This window comes from Prosopis cineraria, unplaced genomic scaffold (assembly GCF_029017545.1).
Source record: "Prosopis cineraria cultivar Desert tree isolate PC_DT_omini unplaced genomic scaffold, ASM2901754v1 PC1, whole genome shotgun sequence".
In the NCBI taxonomy this organism is placed as follows: Eukaryota; Viridiplantae; Streptophyta; class Magnoliopsida; order Fabales; family Fabaceae; genus Prosopis; species Prosopis cineraria.
This window is the reverse complement of record NW_026555332.1, coordinates 50,171,886-50,192,119: the sequence shown is the minus strand read 5'-3', so window position 1 is coordinate 50,192,119 and position 20,234 is coordinate 50,171,886. Positions and strand designations below refer to the sequence as shown.

At 31.8% G+C, this 20,234-nt stretch overlaps 1 protein-coding gene across 2 annotated transcripts; it reads right to left on the bottom strand.

Annotated features, from left to right (window-relative positions):
• Positions 1 to 284: 284 nt before the first annotated feature.
• LOC129320111 (adenylosuccinate synthetase 2, chloroplastic) lies at positions 285 to 5,864 on the bottom strand. 2 transcript variants are annotated; one of them, XR_008595642.1, is made up of 5 exons: positions 5,503 to 5,864; positions 2,069 to 2,761; positions 1,160 to 1,471; positions 826 to 1,073; positions 285 to 701 (listed from the first exon to the last, which is right to left on the bottom strand). XR_008595642.1 is itself a non-coding variant. In XM_054965307.1 (4 exons), exons 1-4 carry the CDS (start codon positions 5,800 to 5,802, stop codon positions 903 to 905), a joined length of 1,476 nt encoding a protein of 491 aa, XP_054821282.1. In that variant the 5' UTR covers positions 5,803 to 5,864; the 3' UTR covers positions 285 to 902. The 2 variants fall into 2 exon arrangements, 1 of the variants encoding a protein (XP_054821282.1); XM_054965307.1 differs by having other exon boundaries at positions 285 to 1,073.
• Positions 5,865 to 20,234: the final 14,370 nt, after the last annotated feature.

The window sequence follows — 20,234 nt, the reverse complement described above, 5'->3', positions numbered from 1 at the left end:
TCAGACGGCACACGATAAGAATGGCGAAGACTAGAAGTAGAAGGTTTTTTTCACCTGATTACTTAAGCTGTAAATACTTTAATAATACAGAGAGTTACCTTTAATTGAGATGATTTGTTCCAGGGAGACACGATCGTCTATTCCTAGTGCCTGGGAAGCCCAGAATGTCAGGAACAATCATAGAAACGTCCAAAAACGCTTCGCCAACAAACTGCTCTACAATTAGAGCGCCCCCCCCCCCCCCGGCCTTTTTCTTCTCATCATATATAAACGAAGAGTACTAGTTAATAATTAACAGCCTTGATATGGAATGCAGTCTGTTTGTATTTGAATGATGTTACACTCCAGAATTCAGAGAGACAAAAATATTCCACCCTTGAGAATTAAGTGAGTGATAAAAATAATTGAAATACTACAATCAGAAGCATTATTTCTGATCTTGGCTACGGGAACATGGAAGTCATACGAGAAATCAGGGGAGTAAGTATTTTCAACTTATTTAAAAATGAAGGCACCACGTAAAGGCCCAACATCAAGGTAATGAATGGGTACAGCAGCAAATTCTTCAATCCTTTCCACATAATGGCGTGCAGCTTTTGGAATATCAGAACACTAGTTTCTGGTCGAAAAAACATCCCACTTCCATCCTGGAGGTACTTCATACTCCATCTACAACATATTGTTACCCAAACCTGAAAATTCTAAAAGACAAGTCCAAGTATTATTGCTGATGGACAACATGATAAATACATGAAGCAGATGATCCTCACTTCATGCTAGAAATCTTCCATAGTTAGCTGAAATAAATAGCTGCAAGTCTACTACCAAAAGCTTTGTCCTGTTCTTGTGGGTTATAGGCACGTGAAAGACACATAGGAAATTGGCGAGAAATTATGACCAACTTATTTATAAATTAGAGCATCACGCCCAGGTCCAACACCAATGTAGTGAATTGGCACACCAACAAGTTCTTCTACTCTTTCCACGTAATGGCGTGCAGCTCTTGGAAGTTCAGAATAGTTTCTTAAGGAAGAAATATCACAATTCCATCCCGGAAGTACCTCATACTCCACCTGCAACATATAAAATCCATATAAAATCACTTTGAAAATACAGAATTCTCATGCAACTGGGTTCATTATCATTGATGAAAGCTTACCTTCAACTGATCTTGAAGACGGAGATCTGAAGGGAATGATTTGATTGGTGTACCATCTATGTGTTTATAAGACACGCCCAATTTAAATTCAGAAAAATCTGACAAAACATCCAGCTTGGTGAGATTGAGTGATGAAAACCCATTGATCTGACAGCAATATCTTAATGCAACTATATCAAGCCAACCACAGCGTCTGGGACGACCAGTAGTTGTGCCAAACTCCTGCCCAGCAAACCTAAGGAGATCACCCTCCTGACCCAAGATTTCAGTGGGAAAAGGACCAGCACCAACCCTTGTAGTGTATGATTTAACCTGCAAAGTAAAATAATGTAAAGAAATTATTGTGTTCATCCTAATAAAGCTCTGTTCATATGAACTTTGATAATGCCCCCCTCTGCCCTCTAATCCTATTTAGAAGTTACTTCCAGCATTTTTAACATACCAAGAAAAATCTTAAACCTCATTAATTTTGTCTAAAAATTTAACAAGTTTCCAACTATACCTTTATTAACTATACACGCTTCAAAAATAAAATGTTCTAGCATTTAATAACCCTCCCAACATTTAATAAGGGCAACAAGGTAAAGATGGACACAATATCCATTGAAGTACTCTATAAATAAAACCAAAACAAATACTCCCCCTCTCTCTCTATGCCCCATAAACAGGACTGGATGATTACTATTTGGCTAAATCTTGTTAAGAATTCTTAAACTGGAAATAGAAAAAGAAAACACCCAAAAATTCTTCAGCTAAAAGAAGCTTTAGCAATAAGACACAAAAACAAAACTGATATGCACAAGTTTCTCATTGATTGATTGATTGATTGATATTAAGTAAGACAAGATCATCAACAACTACTACAATGAAAGAAAATAAAAATTAAAAAAAATCCAAATAATCACGTACCACACCAATTAGATCACCAATAACTCTTGGAGCAATGCCTAAACCAGTACAAATCCCACCTGCGGATGGACTGGATGAAGTTACAAAGGGATAAGTTCCAAAATCAATGTCCAACATTGTTGCTTGGCCTCCTTCAACAAGAATCTTCTTCTTTTGTGCTACAGCTTCATTCATGAAATGTACAGTATCAGCAATGAAAGGTTCCAATCTCTCAGCATATCTCTTGTACCTTTCAACTTCTTCCCTGAGCATGTCCTGACTATAATTAAAATCTTTGAATCTCAATGCCGCATCTGATAACAAAAGATCGAGCTTCTGAGGAAAAGTATCCATATACTTCAAATCACTTACTCTAATGCCATTTCGGATAACCTTGCTAGAATAGCAGGGTCCAATGCCTCTTTTGGTAGTTCCAATAAAAGATTTAGCAAGCTCAGCCTCTCTTAGTCCATCAACTACTTGGTGAAAATCAAACAACAAGTGAGCGCGATCAGATATCAGTATCCTTCCCTTGCAAGAGACCCCATTGGATTCTAAGCTGTCAATTTCTTTAAAAAACTGTGGCAGATGCACTACAACCCCATTCCCAATAACACACAACGTATCCTCATTAAGTATACCAGAAGGAACAAGATGAAGAGCAAATTTTTTTCCATCAGCATTATAAATGGTATGCCCAGCATTAGCTCCACCCTGGTGACATATAAGGATCACAAATCATTGAAGGAAAATAACTTGCAATTGAATTCTTAAAAATAAATGAGAGGGTATGAAGGTGGTTAAAAGAAGGTAGTAAGAATACCCCACCAAGTCAGTCATGTGCCCACCACTTAATAACCAAGTTAATAAATATGCTCGTTGTACTACTAATTTAAATTTAAAGTCTCTTAATGATACAAATTATGAGGGTGGCCTGATCTTCATGACATAGGTTTGAACGATAATTGGACTAGTTAATGCAAATAACGAGTCAACATTATAGGGAATATGACTTGCTAGTTAAACAACCTATCCAGCCACAAACTTAAAGGAATTTATCCATACAATGATTCACCTAGATCAAGGATAAATTAGTGACTTGGTAACTTTGAATCACCAATGTAATAGGGTAGATTGACAAAGTAAACTTTTACAAGTACAAAGGAAGTTAATCTCACACAACTGTAGAAAACACAAATATTTATATTAGTCAAAATTCCCCCTCCATTAACAGGATGCTTACTACAATGCAGCAACTTCCTCCATTTATGATCACACTCCTCGTGTATGGAATAAATTCTCTTTTCGCTTGTCATCTTTGGATATTATTTTATTTGGATACTAAAAACCCTCCCAATCATGATATAAAGGAAATATTTATACTAAAAAACAAAACAGAAAACCACTGCAAATGAGTTTCTTTAACTCCTTTCATCCGTGACAACATTGCTCTGTCAGGACTAACACCAATCTATAACTTATTCAAAAGCCCTGATTTGGTGCTGATAAAGACAATAATCTATGATTGTGCTTACTACTTTTGTGATGTCTAAGTATGTAATGAAACTTGAAACACATATCATAATAATATAGACATATTCGATCTTCTACTCTATTATTATGAAAGACCAAAACATTTGCAAAGGTTGAGCTTGCTTTATTCAGACTATTATCACCATCCTTATAGCACTGGCTTTACCATTACAATTAAAAGAAACCATACTATTATTACCATGATAAATCTTGCGAACATGACGTTCTGAAATTTTTGGTTATTCCATATGTGGTAGCATCTACTTGTGCACTTTTTGTTTCGAAGCAACATGAAAGTGCGCAAACAAAAGCTATCGCACAAAGATCAACTAAAGATTTCAAAACACAATAATAGTAAGATTCATTATGATGATAACAACATGGTTTTTTTTTTTTAATCCTAGCAATAAAATCAATGTTCTAATGATGCTGATGATAATTCAAGTGGAGCAACCTCAACCTCTAAGAGTGACTTTGTCCTATGTGGTAATGAGGAGGATCAAGCACCACAATGACAATATGTATGTATTAATTATAATATGAGCATCAAATCTCATTATACACTTAGAGATTATAGGAGTAATAAACACAGCCATAGATCATGGCCCTTGCTAGCACTAAACCAAGGCCTTCAAAGAAGTTTAAAACTGTTTGGTATTTATCTTAAGTACCAACAAAGTCATGAATAAAGGGAATTCTTGAAACTCACATTCAATAATTTTCTTTTTTTTAGAATTATAATTATTTTCCTTTTAATCATGATTAGGAAGATTTTGGTAACTAAATGATGGTTGAAGAGGGCAAGGAACACAAGAAATTATCCTATACAAGTCAATTTCAAGGAAAGGTATGTGTCATGATCACAGATGTCATGATCACAGATTAAGTTGCTATAATGTGGCAAGCAACAAGCTCCAAGTTTGAGAGATCGTCTTTTCTTTGTCTTTTATTTTTGGAAAACATAGTTTCTGGTCCATAAAGTTTTGGTCAATTTTTTTTAAGGTCCCTATTAATTTTTTATTAAGAAATTAGTTTTCATAGTTATGGATAAATTTGTTCAAGGTCCCTATAGATTTTTCATTTAAAAAATCAGTCCCCATAGTTGTGGACATCTTTGGTCAAGGTACCTACTGTAACCAAACATCATTGCCATATCAACAATACATCCTTGACACATCAACGACACCTTATTTCAGGCTGATCATCACTTCGGTGACTGATTCCTTAATAGGACCTAGACCCAAATTGACCAAAAATTTAGAGACAAATAAGTATGCTTTCCCTTCAAAAAAAAAAAAAGTAAAACCTTGCTTTGCAAATCTAACATGTTAGAATTTTCATTCAAACTTACGAAGTCTCCAACTCGTGTCTCAAATAACTGTATGGTAGCTCAAAGAGTTGTCCAGGGCTATGTCCGATGATAAATTCTGTCACAGTATCCGGTCATTCAAGGTGATTGCGGCAGAGTTGTGGGATTGCTATAGTGAACTGCTCTGTTAGGAGCAAGGTATTAAAAAAAAAAAAGTAGAGGTTGAGAATGACTCCACGGTCCGTCCTAATTGAACCTATCAGCAGCAGAATGAATCGACTATCGAGTCACTCGAGGTGTCAGACTGATGAGCCAGATTAAAGAGATTCCGAAGAGTGGAAGTGCAATACAGCTTTGGAGAAAATAATCGTTGCGCAGATTAGATAGCAAGCCACGGTCTGAGCTTGGATATGGAGCTACAGCTCCTTGAGACTACTTAACATGGACTGGATGAATAGATATTCTTAGTTGGGTATTTGACGCCGTTGTTCGCAGACAGGCAGACCCAAAAAAAAAAAAACGCTTGGACAACACCACTCAAGTTTCATCCGATGAAATGGTTTGTTTTTGAGGGGGGGGGGGGGAATCAACGGCACAACAGTGTGTTAATTACCTGACAACGGGCAACGACATCGAAGTGGTGGGCTAGGATATCCACGAGCTTACCTTTACCTTCATCGCCCCACTGGCAACCCAAAACACCGGACACCTCACTGAGGGACCCGATTCGACTCAGCCTATCAATGGTGGTAGAGGAATCAGACGAGCTGGGGTTGGAAGAAACGGACACCAAGGGCTTCGCAGAGCAAAGGACGATGCTCCGGCGAGGAGTAGGAGGCCTGCGGTGGATTTCGCTGACCCTGCGAGAGGTGGAGACAGTTAAGGGATCGAGAGCGAGGAACGAGAGGCTCATTGCGAAGTGTGGAGGTGGGGAAGGGAAACACTGATGTGAATTGTGATTGTCGTGGAAGTAATTTTTGTTGGCCTAGCTATAAAATTATTTTAGTGTACTTAAAATAAGGGGCAAACTAACTGCTAGCCCTTGTAGTTTCGTCTAACTTTTACATAGGTCCTTAGAATTTTTTTTTTCCTTTTAATTGAATACTCCATGTTATCTCCGTTGGATGCCTTGGTCCCTCCCATTCCCAAACGTTAAACTATCATTGAATAGAATTTTGTTAGGGAGTGAGATGAGTGCGAGGGAGAAGGTGAGTCTTCGTTCAAGTAATACTTTTAACTTTGTTTGCCTGGTTGGAGAGTGAGACTACCCCTTGTGAAGGAGGCAATGATTTAGATATGTCAAATGCCCCCTAACACTGCTCTTTACCCCCTCTTTCTTCCATTCTCTCCTTTTGTGGTATATATCTTTCTTGCTTCTTCCTTCTTTGGCTTTTTCACTCACAGTCAGTCACATTGGTTTTGTGATATATACGAAGCATGGCAAGGCTCTTCCTCCAATGGAACTCGAGGCATAGTTGTTATAGTCGAGGCATGGACCCCAAGCTAGGCAAGTGTTCTTACTTTATGTTTGTCTCTCAAAAAAAAAACAAAAAGTGAAAACAAGGGATTCTAGAATAGAAACAGGGAGGTTGTCAAGATTGGCGGAGGAGATGACGAGGGAGGAAAAGGCGAAGCAGGTATTTGCAAAAGGAATAAATTATTCAAATGCTAAAAGCGTGAAAGATATGGAGGAGTCTATTTATTATGAAGCAAGAGGTACAGTAGCATAACAAGAAAATCACATTATACTAAATGGATGCCTTGTTCAACTCTGTTTTTAGGACCTCAAATAGAGGTAGATGTAGTATGAAACTAAATGCAATTGAGATATTTTGTGAACAAATTAATTCTTCTACACTAAACAATGCGCTTGGAGAAAATATACGAGGGAAATTCATTGATATCCATTCCTTGTTTCACCAACTTTGCTTAATTAATATAACATAGGGACTGAGGATTTAAAGCAACTACCAAATAGTGCAGATCTTAATAAGCACAATAGAGGCCATGGGATTGAATAGGGTTTTGAAATTTTTTATTTGAAGGTGGCTATATATGCAGGATACTCATGGGAAAAGGCGGAGTAGTTTAAGGTGGCTGCGGCAGAGGCGTGTTAACGATTTTTTTTTTTTTTTTGGAAAGAGAAGGACCAAGATAATTCCAAGGACTCTGTTAAAAGAAAACAAATCATAAGGATCTAATTAAAAACTATATGAAACTATAATATTTGACAAATTAATTTTTCCTAAGATAAAATACATTTCTTATTCCATTGTTTTATCTTAATTATAAATATTTTTTATTTTTAAAATTTACACAAATCTCTATTAAAATCTTGACTAGTTGAGTCACAGAGTTCAAACATTTTTTTCAATTTTAAATTTTTTATTTTTATTCACCCAACTATTAATTAGTTGATACTTAGGTCATATATGCCGGATAAAAATACCATTATTAATATATTATATTAAATTTTTATTCATGATTTAAATTTATTAGTTATGAAAACTTATTTCTTTAGTATCTTTTAAAAAAATTAACTACATAAGTTTGCTAGAATATTGTCTCAAACATGTACGTGCAAAACAAAAAAAAAATTGATGAAATATAAATTTAATATAATAAGAAATAGATGAATCTATATAATTTATGGTTAATTTTATTTTAGTTTTATGATATTAATAAAATAATTTTAAATTACTTATTTAAATATTGTCACACATAATTGTTTAAAGTTTTTTGGTAAAAATTGTTTAAAGTTCCATAAATTATGCAGCAAAAGGGTAGACAAATAGATTATAAGAGCAAACTAACAATTTTAAAATTTTTCAACGTGATTACAAATAATAAATTAACTTTTTTAGAATCTTTAACAAAATATTTCTAATTGTGTTTAAAATAAAACTAAAGTGTAGGTTTTGAAAATAAATAATATATCTCTGTAATTTTAACAAAATAAAAGGGATGTCAATATACTTTACTCTGTGATTTATTAATTTGTGTAAATTAAAATATAAAAAATATTTTATTTTAAAAAATTTTATGTTTGTACATGTTAAAAATAGAAATAATAACTTATTTTATTTTAGAAAATATGGTCTCATGCAAATCAAAATTTAAAGAACAATTTTTATTTTATAATATGCTGCCGACCTACCATTGTGCATGTTAAAAAATATTAATATTTTTAAAAATTTGTCACCTCATGCAATTTGAAATATAATTTAGCAAATTCTTTTTCAAATTTGCATTGTCCCATGTTCACCTTAAAAAAAATTAAACATGCATTATAATCAACACTACAATATATATCATAATATCATTTATAAATTATAGTTGTAGTGGTTGTAAATTAAACAAAGAATATAATCCATATTATAATATATTTGTCAATCATACATGAGTGCATTTACATGCAATGCAACGACTGAGAAAAGATTGGGTATGCAGTAGAAGATAATTTTACTAACATTGTATCATTAACTTGAAGTACATAATTACATAAATGTTTTTTATAATTTTTTATATTATAATCTACTTTTGGATATAAATAATAGAATAAAATATTGTTCTAACTTGTGCGCATGAGTAATATTAACTAAACTTGTTATATTCTTGGACAAACTATTTTGTAATTTGTTATCCCATGCTAATAATATGTATACAGTAATTTTTTAATCTAGATTGTATTATCCTAATATAAATTTAAGGCCAAAATATACTTTTGATCATTTAACTCTGTATAAGATTTTAATTTAATTTTTTAATTTTATAAAATATCTTTTCAGTTCTTTGACCATGATACTATCAATTTCGTATAATTATTTTTTACGCCATTCATTGTTATTTAAAAAATAAACTTAATATGTTAACTTTTAATAATGTTTCGTCAATACCTTAAAGTTTAATGTAAACTTTTTGTGTGATGAAAAAAATGGTGTTAAAGTTAAAGAATTAAAAATACACTTTATAAAATTAAAAGACTAAAATAAAATACTGTGTAAAGTTAAAAAATTAAAAGTATATTTTAACCTAGATTTAAATTTAAGCATATTTTATTTTATAATTATTTATTCAAAAATAAAAAAAATATTTTATAAATAAGAACTTGCTTTTTTAATAATCTTGTATCCTTGTGGATAGGAAAAACATAAATAACATACTCATCTATATAAAAAATATACACAACAAATTTTTTTATTTTTCTAGTAACAACAAACTTTTTAATTTTTACACAAATAACTTAAAAATTTTTTATTATGTGAATTATAACATCGGGGAGATTTAATCATGGTTAATTAACCCAATAAGTGTGATTAGTGAATTAATAAGGTGTGTAGTCAGAGGAGCCTAATTAGTATATATGGCTTTGATTTCATTCTTAGAAGTGGGTCCGGAGTAAAGTCAGGCTGCCCGAGCAAGAAAGGAGATAAAAGAAGTAAAAAGAAACCCTTTGTGCCAAATGCCACAGCGTGTGGTCAATCTGCCACGACGCACCGAGGCAAATTTAAATTTAATGGGCCTCTATGTGCTGTACTACGCGGCGGGAGGCTACATGCGTCACAACGCATGGCCAAAAATTAGATAAAACTAGTTCGTGTCTGCATGCAAAGAATAGAGAAGAGGGAGGTGAAAACACAAAGGCATATCTGAGGTTCTATTAAGGCATGATATTAGATCCCATTAGTGACATTTTGAGGCTCCCAAACACTCAAGGTGAGTAGTTCACGCCTTTCTCTTCCCTTCTGTCCGACATTTATAAAGGTTTGAGTTAGGGTTTATGTTAGGGGGTTATTTTTCAATTTATAGTAGCTATAAATCTGAACTATTAGTTAAAATAGATATAATGAGAGTGGTTTGTGATATTTAAACCCTATATTAATAATTTTTAAAGTGGTTGGTTCATAGAAGCCATTAATATCCAAAATTCACTATAACTAAGGTTATTAGTGATGTTTATGGCATACTAATGGTGGCTTAATGACTCAATGGTGGTAATGAGAGTTAATGGAACCTAGTAAACCTATTGGATATGAATGGGTAGTAAAATTATGGGATTGATAGAATAGAGAAAGTGAAAATTAATGTTGGTAACTCTGAAAATTAGGATAATAATGATATCCTTATGTTATGATTATAGTGTGAATCATTAAGTACTATTCAAACTTGTGAGAAGCTTTAGAAGTTGATATTTAGAAGGGTAAACCTTTGACCTCTCGAAAGTTTAAAATAATTAGGAAAACTTAATTTTTATAGTTGAATATTAATTGTTTTGTGTAATATGGTTAATGGTTTAAATTAATGATGCAATTTGACAATGTGTTTAACTTGTGAAATTATTGTAGAAAGGGAAATCTCTTGTATGCCTTTTATTATGAATGATGATTTGGTTGGTGGCATATTGAAGTGAAAGTAATAAATGTAATATTTTGAAAATGCTTCACATGTGGTGTATTAGTTATGGTTCATTAGGAGTGAGAGATCGATATAAATTTATATTGGTTGTGAATTGGGTTACTTTTGCATTTATATGTGGCGCATGCATAATATAATCGTTGGCGAGAGTTTACCTAAGGAGAGGAGTATTTGGTAAATTCACATGGCATTGACAATGACCGTTGAAATCGAGAACTTGCCTCGGCACCGACCATTAGAACTAGGAGATAGCCATATCCCATAGTTGATTAGAGATTGTCCCATTTGTTCTATGAGGGACTCAAATCTAACTAGTCTCTACCGATTTGTAAGGAGGCTAGATTAGAGGTATAACACCCATAGTTATTAGTGTTAGGAAAAACCAAATTACGTAAGTAAGTAAGTTGACCCTGACCTAGTAGCTCCTTACAAGTATAAGGTTGGGTTAGTCTGTGAAGGATATGGCCATATGATAGCCACCGATTTTGTGTCAGAAGTAACAAGAAGATATAAAGTTGGCATATAATCAGGTGTATAAATCCAGCCACATAATTGTTAGTATTGTGGTCCAGCATGCGTTAAAGGTACATGGTTAGTATTATTGTGACCCTATGTTGTGTATTGTAAATTAATATGGTTATATGTGTTTTGGGCCTAGTCACATAGTTATTAGTATTGTGAACCGTGGCCAAGTTTATCATATGTATTGTGATGGTGTGTTTTTGCATCTTTGTATCTATTTACAATTGATATACAACTGTATAGATTAGGTAAACTTGGTTACTAAGTGGTTATACTCACCCCTCAATTTTTAATATTTTTAGAGTCTAACTCACCATATTTGAGTCAGGGAAAACATACAGAGGCATAAGTTTTATAGAGCAATCCTTTTGTATGTCTTTTGTTGTTGTTTTATATGTATAAATGTTGATATAGTTACCAACTAGGTTTCACATGATATTTTGTACTACTTGTATTATTATAGCATATAACTTGTGTATTTTGTGTCTTGAATTAGTGAGTTTTGCTTGTAAACCCGTGAATAGGGCCAAAATACTTGTATAAGTAGAAACACGTATATTTTGCATGGTTTGAAATGAAAATGATGATTTTGTGCAAAGTTTTCCTCCCCCTTGTATTTTATAAAATTCAAGGTTAAGTGGTGATTTTAAAATTTATGTATTTTTGGTTGTGTATAGTGCATTGCATGGGTTTGATAGAGTCTCTTGAATGTGTTCGAAGGGTCGGTATAAGCTTTTAGCATTTGTGATTGAGTTTGGACACCATTGTTTGTGGGATTTTTTTTGTTAAAAAGTGATAAAATGGGTTTTGATATTTAACTTTTTATAGAAAATCAATTTCAGTGTGAAACTTGTGTCATTAGCTAGACTTAGGAAAAAGCTCCGTGTAGACACTAAAACCATCTTAACCGGACATCAGACAGAGTTTTAGGACGTGTTTGAAGCTTGCTCCTTATACTATTAAATTAACAACTGATATCTATCACATTTGTGCAATACACCACGGCTCATGGACCTTTAGCCACAACACATGTCACATTTTCTGCATAAAACACGAGTTTGAGTTTTAAATCTCAATATTTTGGGTCTAAATTGATTTTCAAGTTTTACATTGTTTTAAAACTTTGATTTGAGCCTAATAAGTGTTTGATAAAGATTTTAAGTGTTGAGTTTTTGGGATCCCATGGTAAATAAATTAGAAATTGTTTTCACTTTTATAATTTTACAAACTTGGTAGTCCTTTAAGGATTTAATCCCTCAATTATCTTGATTTTGGAGTTAATTGTGGTTTAGTAAGAAAAAATATTACATGAATTTAAAATACAAAGAATAATTTATCACTCTAGTATGTATGCTATCCCCATATAATTAAAGTTTAAATCTAGATAATAAAATAGTATATTTTATTGTTTGCTAGTTAGCTTTATATTTTATTCCACAATTTATAATCTCATATATAGAATTGGAAGAAAAAAATTATTGTATTTAGAATTTATTACTTTGAGTAAATTAATTTTATTTATTTTTACTTTGGATCTTTCATGATATCTCAAAATGTAAAAATCTTTGTGATTTTTTATATTTATAAATGAGAATTCATACAGGCCTTGCATCCACTTTTTTTTTAAGGGTAGGTCTAATATCTACTATTTTTACCATGGAACCCATAAAACTATTTTGTTTCTCACAAAAAGGCAAAAACACAGTGTTTAAAGTACTCTTAAGTCTACGATGCTTTGACATTATGATTTACAATGTATATAGATTTGATTGGTTTAGTAATTTTTTTTCCTTATTTCAAATAGGAATACTGCATTGACTTAAGGGTTAACTTTCAATTTTATTCTTATAATTGCTTTCGAAGAGCGTTGAACACCTTATACAAAAAAATAAGGCAATTTTGTTGTTTAGAGGAGTAAAAATCCTCCTATCTTAATCAACCATTTATTCTCTTGTTTTATGCTAATATGTCATGGCATAGGGCTCATTATCTTTTCAATTGGCACCTAATGTGTAAATTTTGACCCTTATTTGACCTTTCATGTGGCATCCCTTTTTAGCCCATTACCGTCTTCTAAGTAATCCCCTACTGTTACCCTGTCACTACTCCTCATGCGTTTTCATTGCCTCTAACCAAAACTCCACCCTCTTTATCATCATCGTTGTCTTTCATATGGATTCTTAGAGGGTTGTGCTTCTCCTTACACCTCTTATGTTCATTAAAGATTTTAAGGTTGGTAGTTATGTGGTTGTATCCAAATCTAGAATCTAGCTGCCACCACTACTATTGAAGCCAACAACCACATCTCCTCTACATCCAATATACACATGAGTTGTGTGGAAAAAGAAAAGAAGGAAAAGATAATAAAATTAGCAAGGTGAGTTCTCATGGGCAATTTACAAGCAGTTAAAATTGCTTTATTGTACATAACCCTCTTTGGGTTCTTCCCCCCACTTCATATATAATAACTTGAAAATTTCATTTTAAATAAATAAATAAATAAAGTATATCAATAACAAATAATAAAAAAAAATAAAATTTATGGTAAGATATTTTGATGGTATTTTTATTAATTTTGGACTATATTAAATAAGAGAGGACAGTAGTTTAGTGGAGTTGGACCAACTAGATAATTATCAAATCTCAAGTTCGAACGCTCATAAAGCAAAAAGAGGATTTTATTTTTGCTACTTTCTTTTTAAAATGATTGAAATGCCCTCTTTAGATTTGATTTTCTTTTCTCCCTCTTTACTTCCTAATTCATTTTATGAGTAGAGCATATTTTGAAAGACTCAAGAAGCTTCAAACCTTCATTTTGAATCCTTCCCTCCATATTCTTCCTCTATTCTCAATGTTGTCATGTGGCATAGGAAGTTCGCTCGCCATTGCTCATCTTATCTACTCATCAGCCATATTCTTACTCATAGTAACACCTCTTTTCTCTCAACCCCTACTCTTCCATTGTTGTCGCCAGAGGCTGTGGGTGATTGAAAGCTTCAATCTTGTTCTTCCTCTATCCGTGCATAATTGAAGGTGTTGTTATTGGTGTATGAATTCCTCCTTCCTTTGCTTCAATCAGTTTTGTTCTCTTTCCCTCTTTACCGTTGCTAATGTATGTCTAAAGTTTTGAACTTCTCCTTGTTAATTTTGTGTGTGGGAATTTTAATGGTTAAGGATTCTAAATATGCCTCTTATTGCTGAATATGTTTGTAGGGGTGAGAACTAATTGTTATAAAATTTATCCTTTCTCTATTTTTATGGTTGTGTGAATGTGTGGATGGTAGAGGTCTAACAAAACTAGATTTATTTGAGTATTTGTATTGTAGAATTGTTTGGAAGAAATTTAGGATGGAATTTGAAGAGAAGAACTTAGTATTAAAACTTGCAAAATCATGTAAGGTGTTTGACAAAATACTCATAAGGAGAGTTTTGTTCGATTATAAGTTTTTTAAAATTCCATTAATCATGATGAAAAGCATAATTGATTCGAGTGCTATTTAGTTGAGTTTAACTTAAAGGTTGCAAATAAATTTGATTATGAAAATATTCTTGTTGGGGTTATATGGTTGTTGAGAAAATTGTTGGTTAAGATTATGAATTTTTTTTAATCTACCATAGGTAATGTAGAGTTGGGAGATGATTTTATTCATGTATTAAGTTGATTTATGACGAAGCATAAGTTTGATTAATTTAAATGTTAATATTGGCATTTACGAAAAATGATTGGAATAAGATTTGAATAAGATAAACTAGATTTATTAATTAAAGAGTTCATGCCTGTAAAATGTTCAATAATGTGCTTGAAAGAAAGGGTTTGTTGGTTTTGTTGAATGATGAAAGATGAATATGATGATTGTATTATTAATGACTAAATTGTTATGGAAGCTAATTATTCTCCATAAAGGAAGTTAAAGTTTAAGATAGAGATGTTAGAGAAGAGTATTTTAATTGGTAATATCAGAACTAATTTTCCATTTATATACATACATACATACATACATACATACATATATATATATCTTTGAAATGTTTATAAAATGTTGATGCAATATCTGAGGAAAAATGAAAGTTGAGGTTTATTGTGATATTTCTTTGAAATTTTGGAGTAAAGTCTTTAATAATAAAGTTTATAAAAGAAGATAACAATTGTGTTACTTAGACAATAGGAATTTTAAAGCCAAGCATTACCACTAGAAGATTAACTTAAAGGCAAGTTACATTTGAAACCCTTCAGATGATTGACTAGCGCCCATGTTAATTTACCAATAAAAGTAGTCTTTTATTAAAAATATTACATTTTTATATACATTATTTTTTTACGATTATCATAAATATTGAGTACTTTGTTATTAAATCATTCTAGCTTTGAAAATTTTTGGTTACTTAATTAATATAAGCTTATACATTAGCTATAAAGTATAATTCTGACAAGTTTTGAGATTTGAAACAATTCATATGAATTTGGTCTTGAGAATGAAAATTTTATCTCAATAATGATTTTTTTCCTCACATGTTTGAAACATGATTTTTGAGAGGACTCTAAATAGAATACTGTTATTAACAGCAGTTTCGTTAGCCCTTAGCGCGCCTTTGTCAATGGTTAACTAGTTTGATTTTCATGAGCTCTATTCTCACATCTATTATTTGTAGGTCTCATCCATGCATCTGTTTTGTAATTTTGATAGTGTCTAGTTAGTTTATCCTTGTGGATTACGTGTTCATGTTTGTTTTGTAGCTTCAACCACATCTGATTATTTATTCTCATGAACTATGTGTCTACATTTGTTTTCATGGCATAAGTAGTGTTTGGTTATTTTATCCTCATGGATTGTGTGTTCACGTTTTTTACCTATTCTATCAAGTTCTTAAAATTCTAAATTTTTATTAACTTGGGTATCTGAAGTTTCATTGCCTTCATTTAGTAAGTGCACTATTTTAATTTACATATGGGTAAGTTGTTTTCTTCAAGCATGATAAAATAAAATAATTTCAATCCACTCTCAATTTATGGTTATGATTATAATTTACATATTTATTATGTTTATTATATTAAATTATTATCTTTTTAATTATTTTATATAATCATTTCAATATATTGTTTTTACTCTTTTAAATTTTATTATATTATTGGGGATGCTATTTACTAAAAAATATTTTAGTCTTAGATTCATTTAACATTGAACCTCCTGCTAATCATTAAGAGACTTATAATTGTGTTGGGTGAATATTTATTTTTAAAAATGTATTTTCTTTTAATGTAAAAATTAAATAATGTGTTTTGTTTTAAAATTATATTTTAAGTATTTCACATTAATTATAGACAAAATTCTAATTTTATTTATTTTTTTTATTGATTATTTATTGTTGAAGAATATAATTCCAAACCATTAAATGCATATAGTAATATTTTTTTTGTTTGGAAGCTTTTGTCAAATTTATATAAAAATATTAAAATTTTTATTATAATAAATATTATTAAGGATATTGAAATTTGGATATAAATTTAATTATATTTGTAAAAATTAAAAAAATAATTTAAAATTTGAGAGATGTGTGCCGTATCAGTCACTTTCTATTTGCGAGGCATGATATAATCTAGTCTCTTTCAACGGTCATAGGAATCATTGTCGTCCTACCTCACACTAGTAATCATTACAGAATAGGATGACTAAATAAGGTGGCATGAGTGTTTTGAAAATCCGACCGACTCAGGTGGTCCGACTGATCGAACCGTTGACCGTTCATGAAGGCGGCTCGATTTGGACCATTAATCCGCTCTGGCAGTTGAGCTATTTCAAACTGTGTCGGACCGGAGGTTCTTAGAGAACCAGATTGAACCATCAGCTCAGAACAGCTTTTGAGCGACCTGGGCGGGTCATCTGAACACTCTGGGGGCGAAGACACGGGGAAGAGACGGAGAAAGAAGATGAAAATAGAAAAATAGTAGAGATTCAAAGAAAAAAACCAACAAAATAAAACATTCTCAGCGTATTTTCCATGATACAAAACCACCAGGTCTACTAGATTGTTAGATTCTAAGCAAATCCGACTGTTGCAAGCGAATGGAGGAAGACGACGACGAACAAAGCAGAAAAAGAGACTGAATGGGGGTAGCCCGGGTAGGTTTTTATCTGTCGGAGTAAAGAAACATTAATGTCTGTCAATTCATTACCATTCTCTTTTCTCGTGTCATATTTATTTAATATTAACCAATAAAGAATGGGACTGTGGAAGAGACGGGAATATAGAAAAAAAAAGGGAATAAAAATTATTTTTAACTGGCCAACATAAAGAGGTTTGAGAAAGAATGTTTTAAATTGATATTATTTTGATTTTTTTTTATGAGATACCTATGCTATTCCTGCAAAATGGCGAGATGAAATAAAATTTATTAAAATATTATTTTTTTAAGTAAGCTAAGAAATTAATTATAAATATTTTATAATTTTTTTCTATGAATAAATATTTTTATTTAAATATAGATTGATTTTATATTTTTTATATGTATATTATGTAAAAAATTAAATTAAACATGACCGATTCAACAATCAGTTTAACCAATTAAATCATGATAATTATAATTTATTAATTTTTTTAATTCACCATCCGGTGCAGTTTTTAAAAAATTGGGTGGTATACACAAAACATTTCTCATCAATTAGTTATTGGCAAGATTAACAGAACAAAATAGTCAAATGATGGAGAGAAAGTGCTCGTGGTGGATCTACGAGAGAAAGCCTAGAGGGAAATGGACGGTGTCACTAACGTGGTTCCATTGTTTGGTTATCAATTTAACTTCTTAAATTTATCTTGATTATTGATTTAATTTTTATTGTTTAAAAAGAAAATTATATCATTAAAATTTGTTAACATGTATAATAAAATATTAATGACAACCATTTAGATTAGGAGAAATGAGTATAAGTATTTAGGTAAGAAAAAATAGGTTCAAAATTTTTAAAAAACAAAAGAACAAAATAAGATGTAAAGAATTATATTGATAAAAATTAAGCTAATTTGAGAAATAATTTATTCCAAGAAGAAATATACGTCATAAGTTATTAATATATTTCACACATTAGATTACCTTAATAATCAATTTGTGTTATAAAACTCATATAGCTTGCTTGATGATTTAAGAAAGCATAAGGAACCATATCAATGAAAACTAAACTTTGGGAACAAAAATCAATAATTGAAGCAGATTTAAGGGTTTAAAAGTTTTATTATCTTTTTTTATAAATAAAAACTACAAAATTTACTAAGGGGTGTTAAGCCTAGCAGAAGAAGCTGATTCTTACAATCTAACAAACTAAGGTTTTAATATTTAATAGGAAAGATTTAGTGCCCAGCTTTACTTTAAATAGGATTGCCTTTAACAAAAAGATACCCATAATTAATTAAAAAAAGCTACAAAACTTAAGAAATATTTGTTACATTTATAAATTGCTCATTATAAATGAATTGGATGGTAGCATTATCAAGTAAAATAAATAACACAATGTTCCAAAAATTATAAAAAAAAAGACAAAAAAATTACTATTTTTTATGGGTAAGTCTCTCGCTGATCCATGCATGACCCCCCATCCCTAGTGGTGCCTTTACTCGTTTTTATTGTGCTGTGGGTGCAAGTTTTGCAATGAAAAAGGAAATACTTCTGTGCCAAAAAACGTTGTTTGCGTCTAAAGAATATGATGCTGTTGTGGATTTCCCAGGTAAAGAACATGCGCTTGCCTCTCCCATCACAGAAGTGATATTGACTAGCTTGTTAGATGGGTCTTAGCCGAGGCGAATGCCTTATTGTGATCTTTTTCATGTGTACGATGCTAGAAAATTTGCTCATCTGCGAATGCATTATTGCAGAGAGATCAGTAGCTTTTGAGCAAAGCAGTTTGATTTTTGTACTTCAACTGGTGATTGATTTTTTAATATCATTGTTCAACAGCGTTCCAACTTCCAATAGCTTGCATTTGCAAGATTATCTTGCAGAATTTGTCATGGCATAACGTTACGAAGTCATTTTATTAACACACGGACCTTTACTCTGTCAATGAAACGATGACGTCAAAATGACATTGGCCAATGGAATGACGGGCCCTGAAGCTGAGCTAAAATCTCAAGTGGACCCAACAACGAGCGGATATGAATCTCCTGGATAACTTGATCGTTGATCCTTTCCGAGCCTAGACGCCGAAAAGCAATCTCATGCTTCCAAGTCCCAAAATTTTGACTAATTACAATTACAATCTTTTTAAATAAAATCACATCTTGCCACTTAACTTTACAATACATAATTCGGGTGTCTGTATTTACATGCATTTATACTGATTATTTGAGTGACTGGCGATTTTTTTTTTTAAGTTATTTGAGGTTAAATTTAAATTGAATTGAAACATACCATAGTTGATAATTCTCTATGCTGTAATCTATTTCACTGAACACATAGGTCCATATCTCTAGTCTAAAAGTTCCTTCCGGTCAAATTGTATGTTTTGACCGCTGAGTATTTCTTAATTTTCCATTCATGCCAATTGAATTAATTATTTAATCATATATATTAGAAATTAAATATGAAATAACCATATATAATATTGACACGATTAAAATATAAATAATATTACAAAGAAAAAATATAATTTCTAGTCCCTAACTTTACTTCAAATATCAATTTAATTCTTAAACTTTAGTTCATAATAACTTAGTCCTTTTTTGATTTATTAACTCAAAACAATTATATTCTTATAATTTTTCAACTCCACACAACTTAATTCGTGTAATGCCTTATCTTAATAAATTACAAAGATTAAGAGTCTTTTTGATATGATGAAAATGAGAGGTATGAAAATAAAATTGGAATCAGAATTGAGAAAAGTGTTTATTTAATATGATGGAATTGAAAATTTTTATAATTCCATTTCCACCAAAACATGTGGAATTGGCTTCCATGATAAAGCTTAAGAATTTCAAAGTTCATGTTTTCCATCTCATTTTTACCCCCACCTCATGTTCAATGACAATGTTGCTTATTGTCCTCCTCAAAGTTCGAATTTCTCCCCCCTCAGGTCCGTGACCTTCTCCCCACTTCTCACAAGCGACCTCCTCCTCCCCTCTCGTCGACTACCTTCTCCATACTCCTTGCTGATGACTTTTTTATCTTCTTGCCCCTCACTATCAATTCCATTTCCTAAACCATCATCATCGACCAAAATCTAGACCTGCCTTGGGAGACAAATCAATAGCATCGAAGTGATGAACAACACAATGAAAGAGGGCTAGAGCAGGAGCTTTGCTCAAGTTACAGACATTGATAGGCATCATCATCAGAGAGCAAAGCATGACGGAATAAGATGGTGGTTTTGTTTTGTTTTGTTTTTCAAATGCTGGATTGCAATTGTAATCTTGCACAAG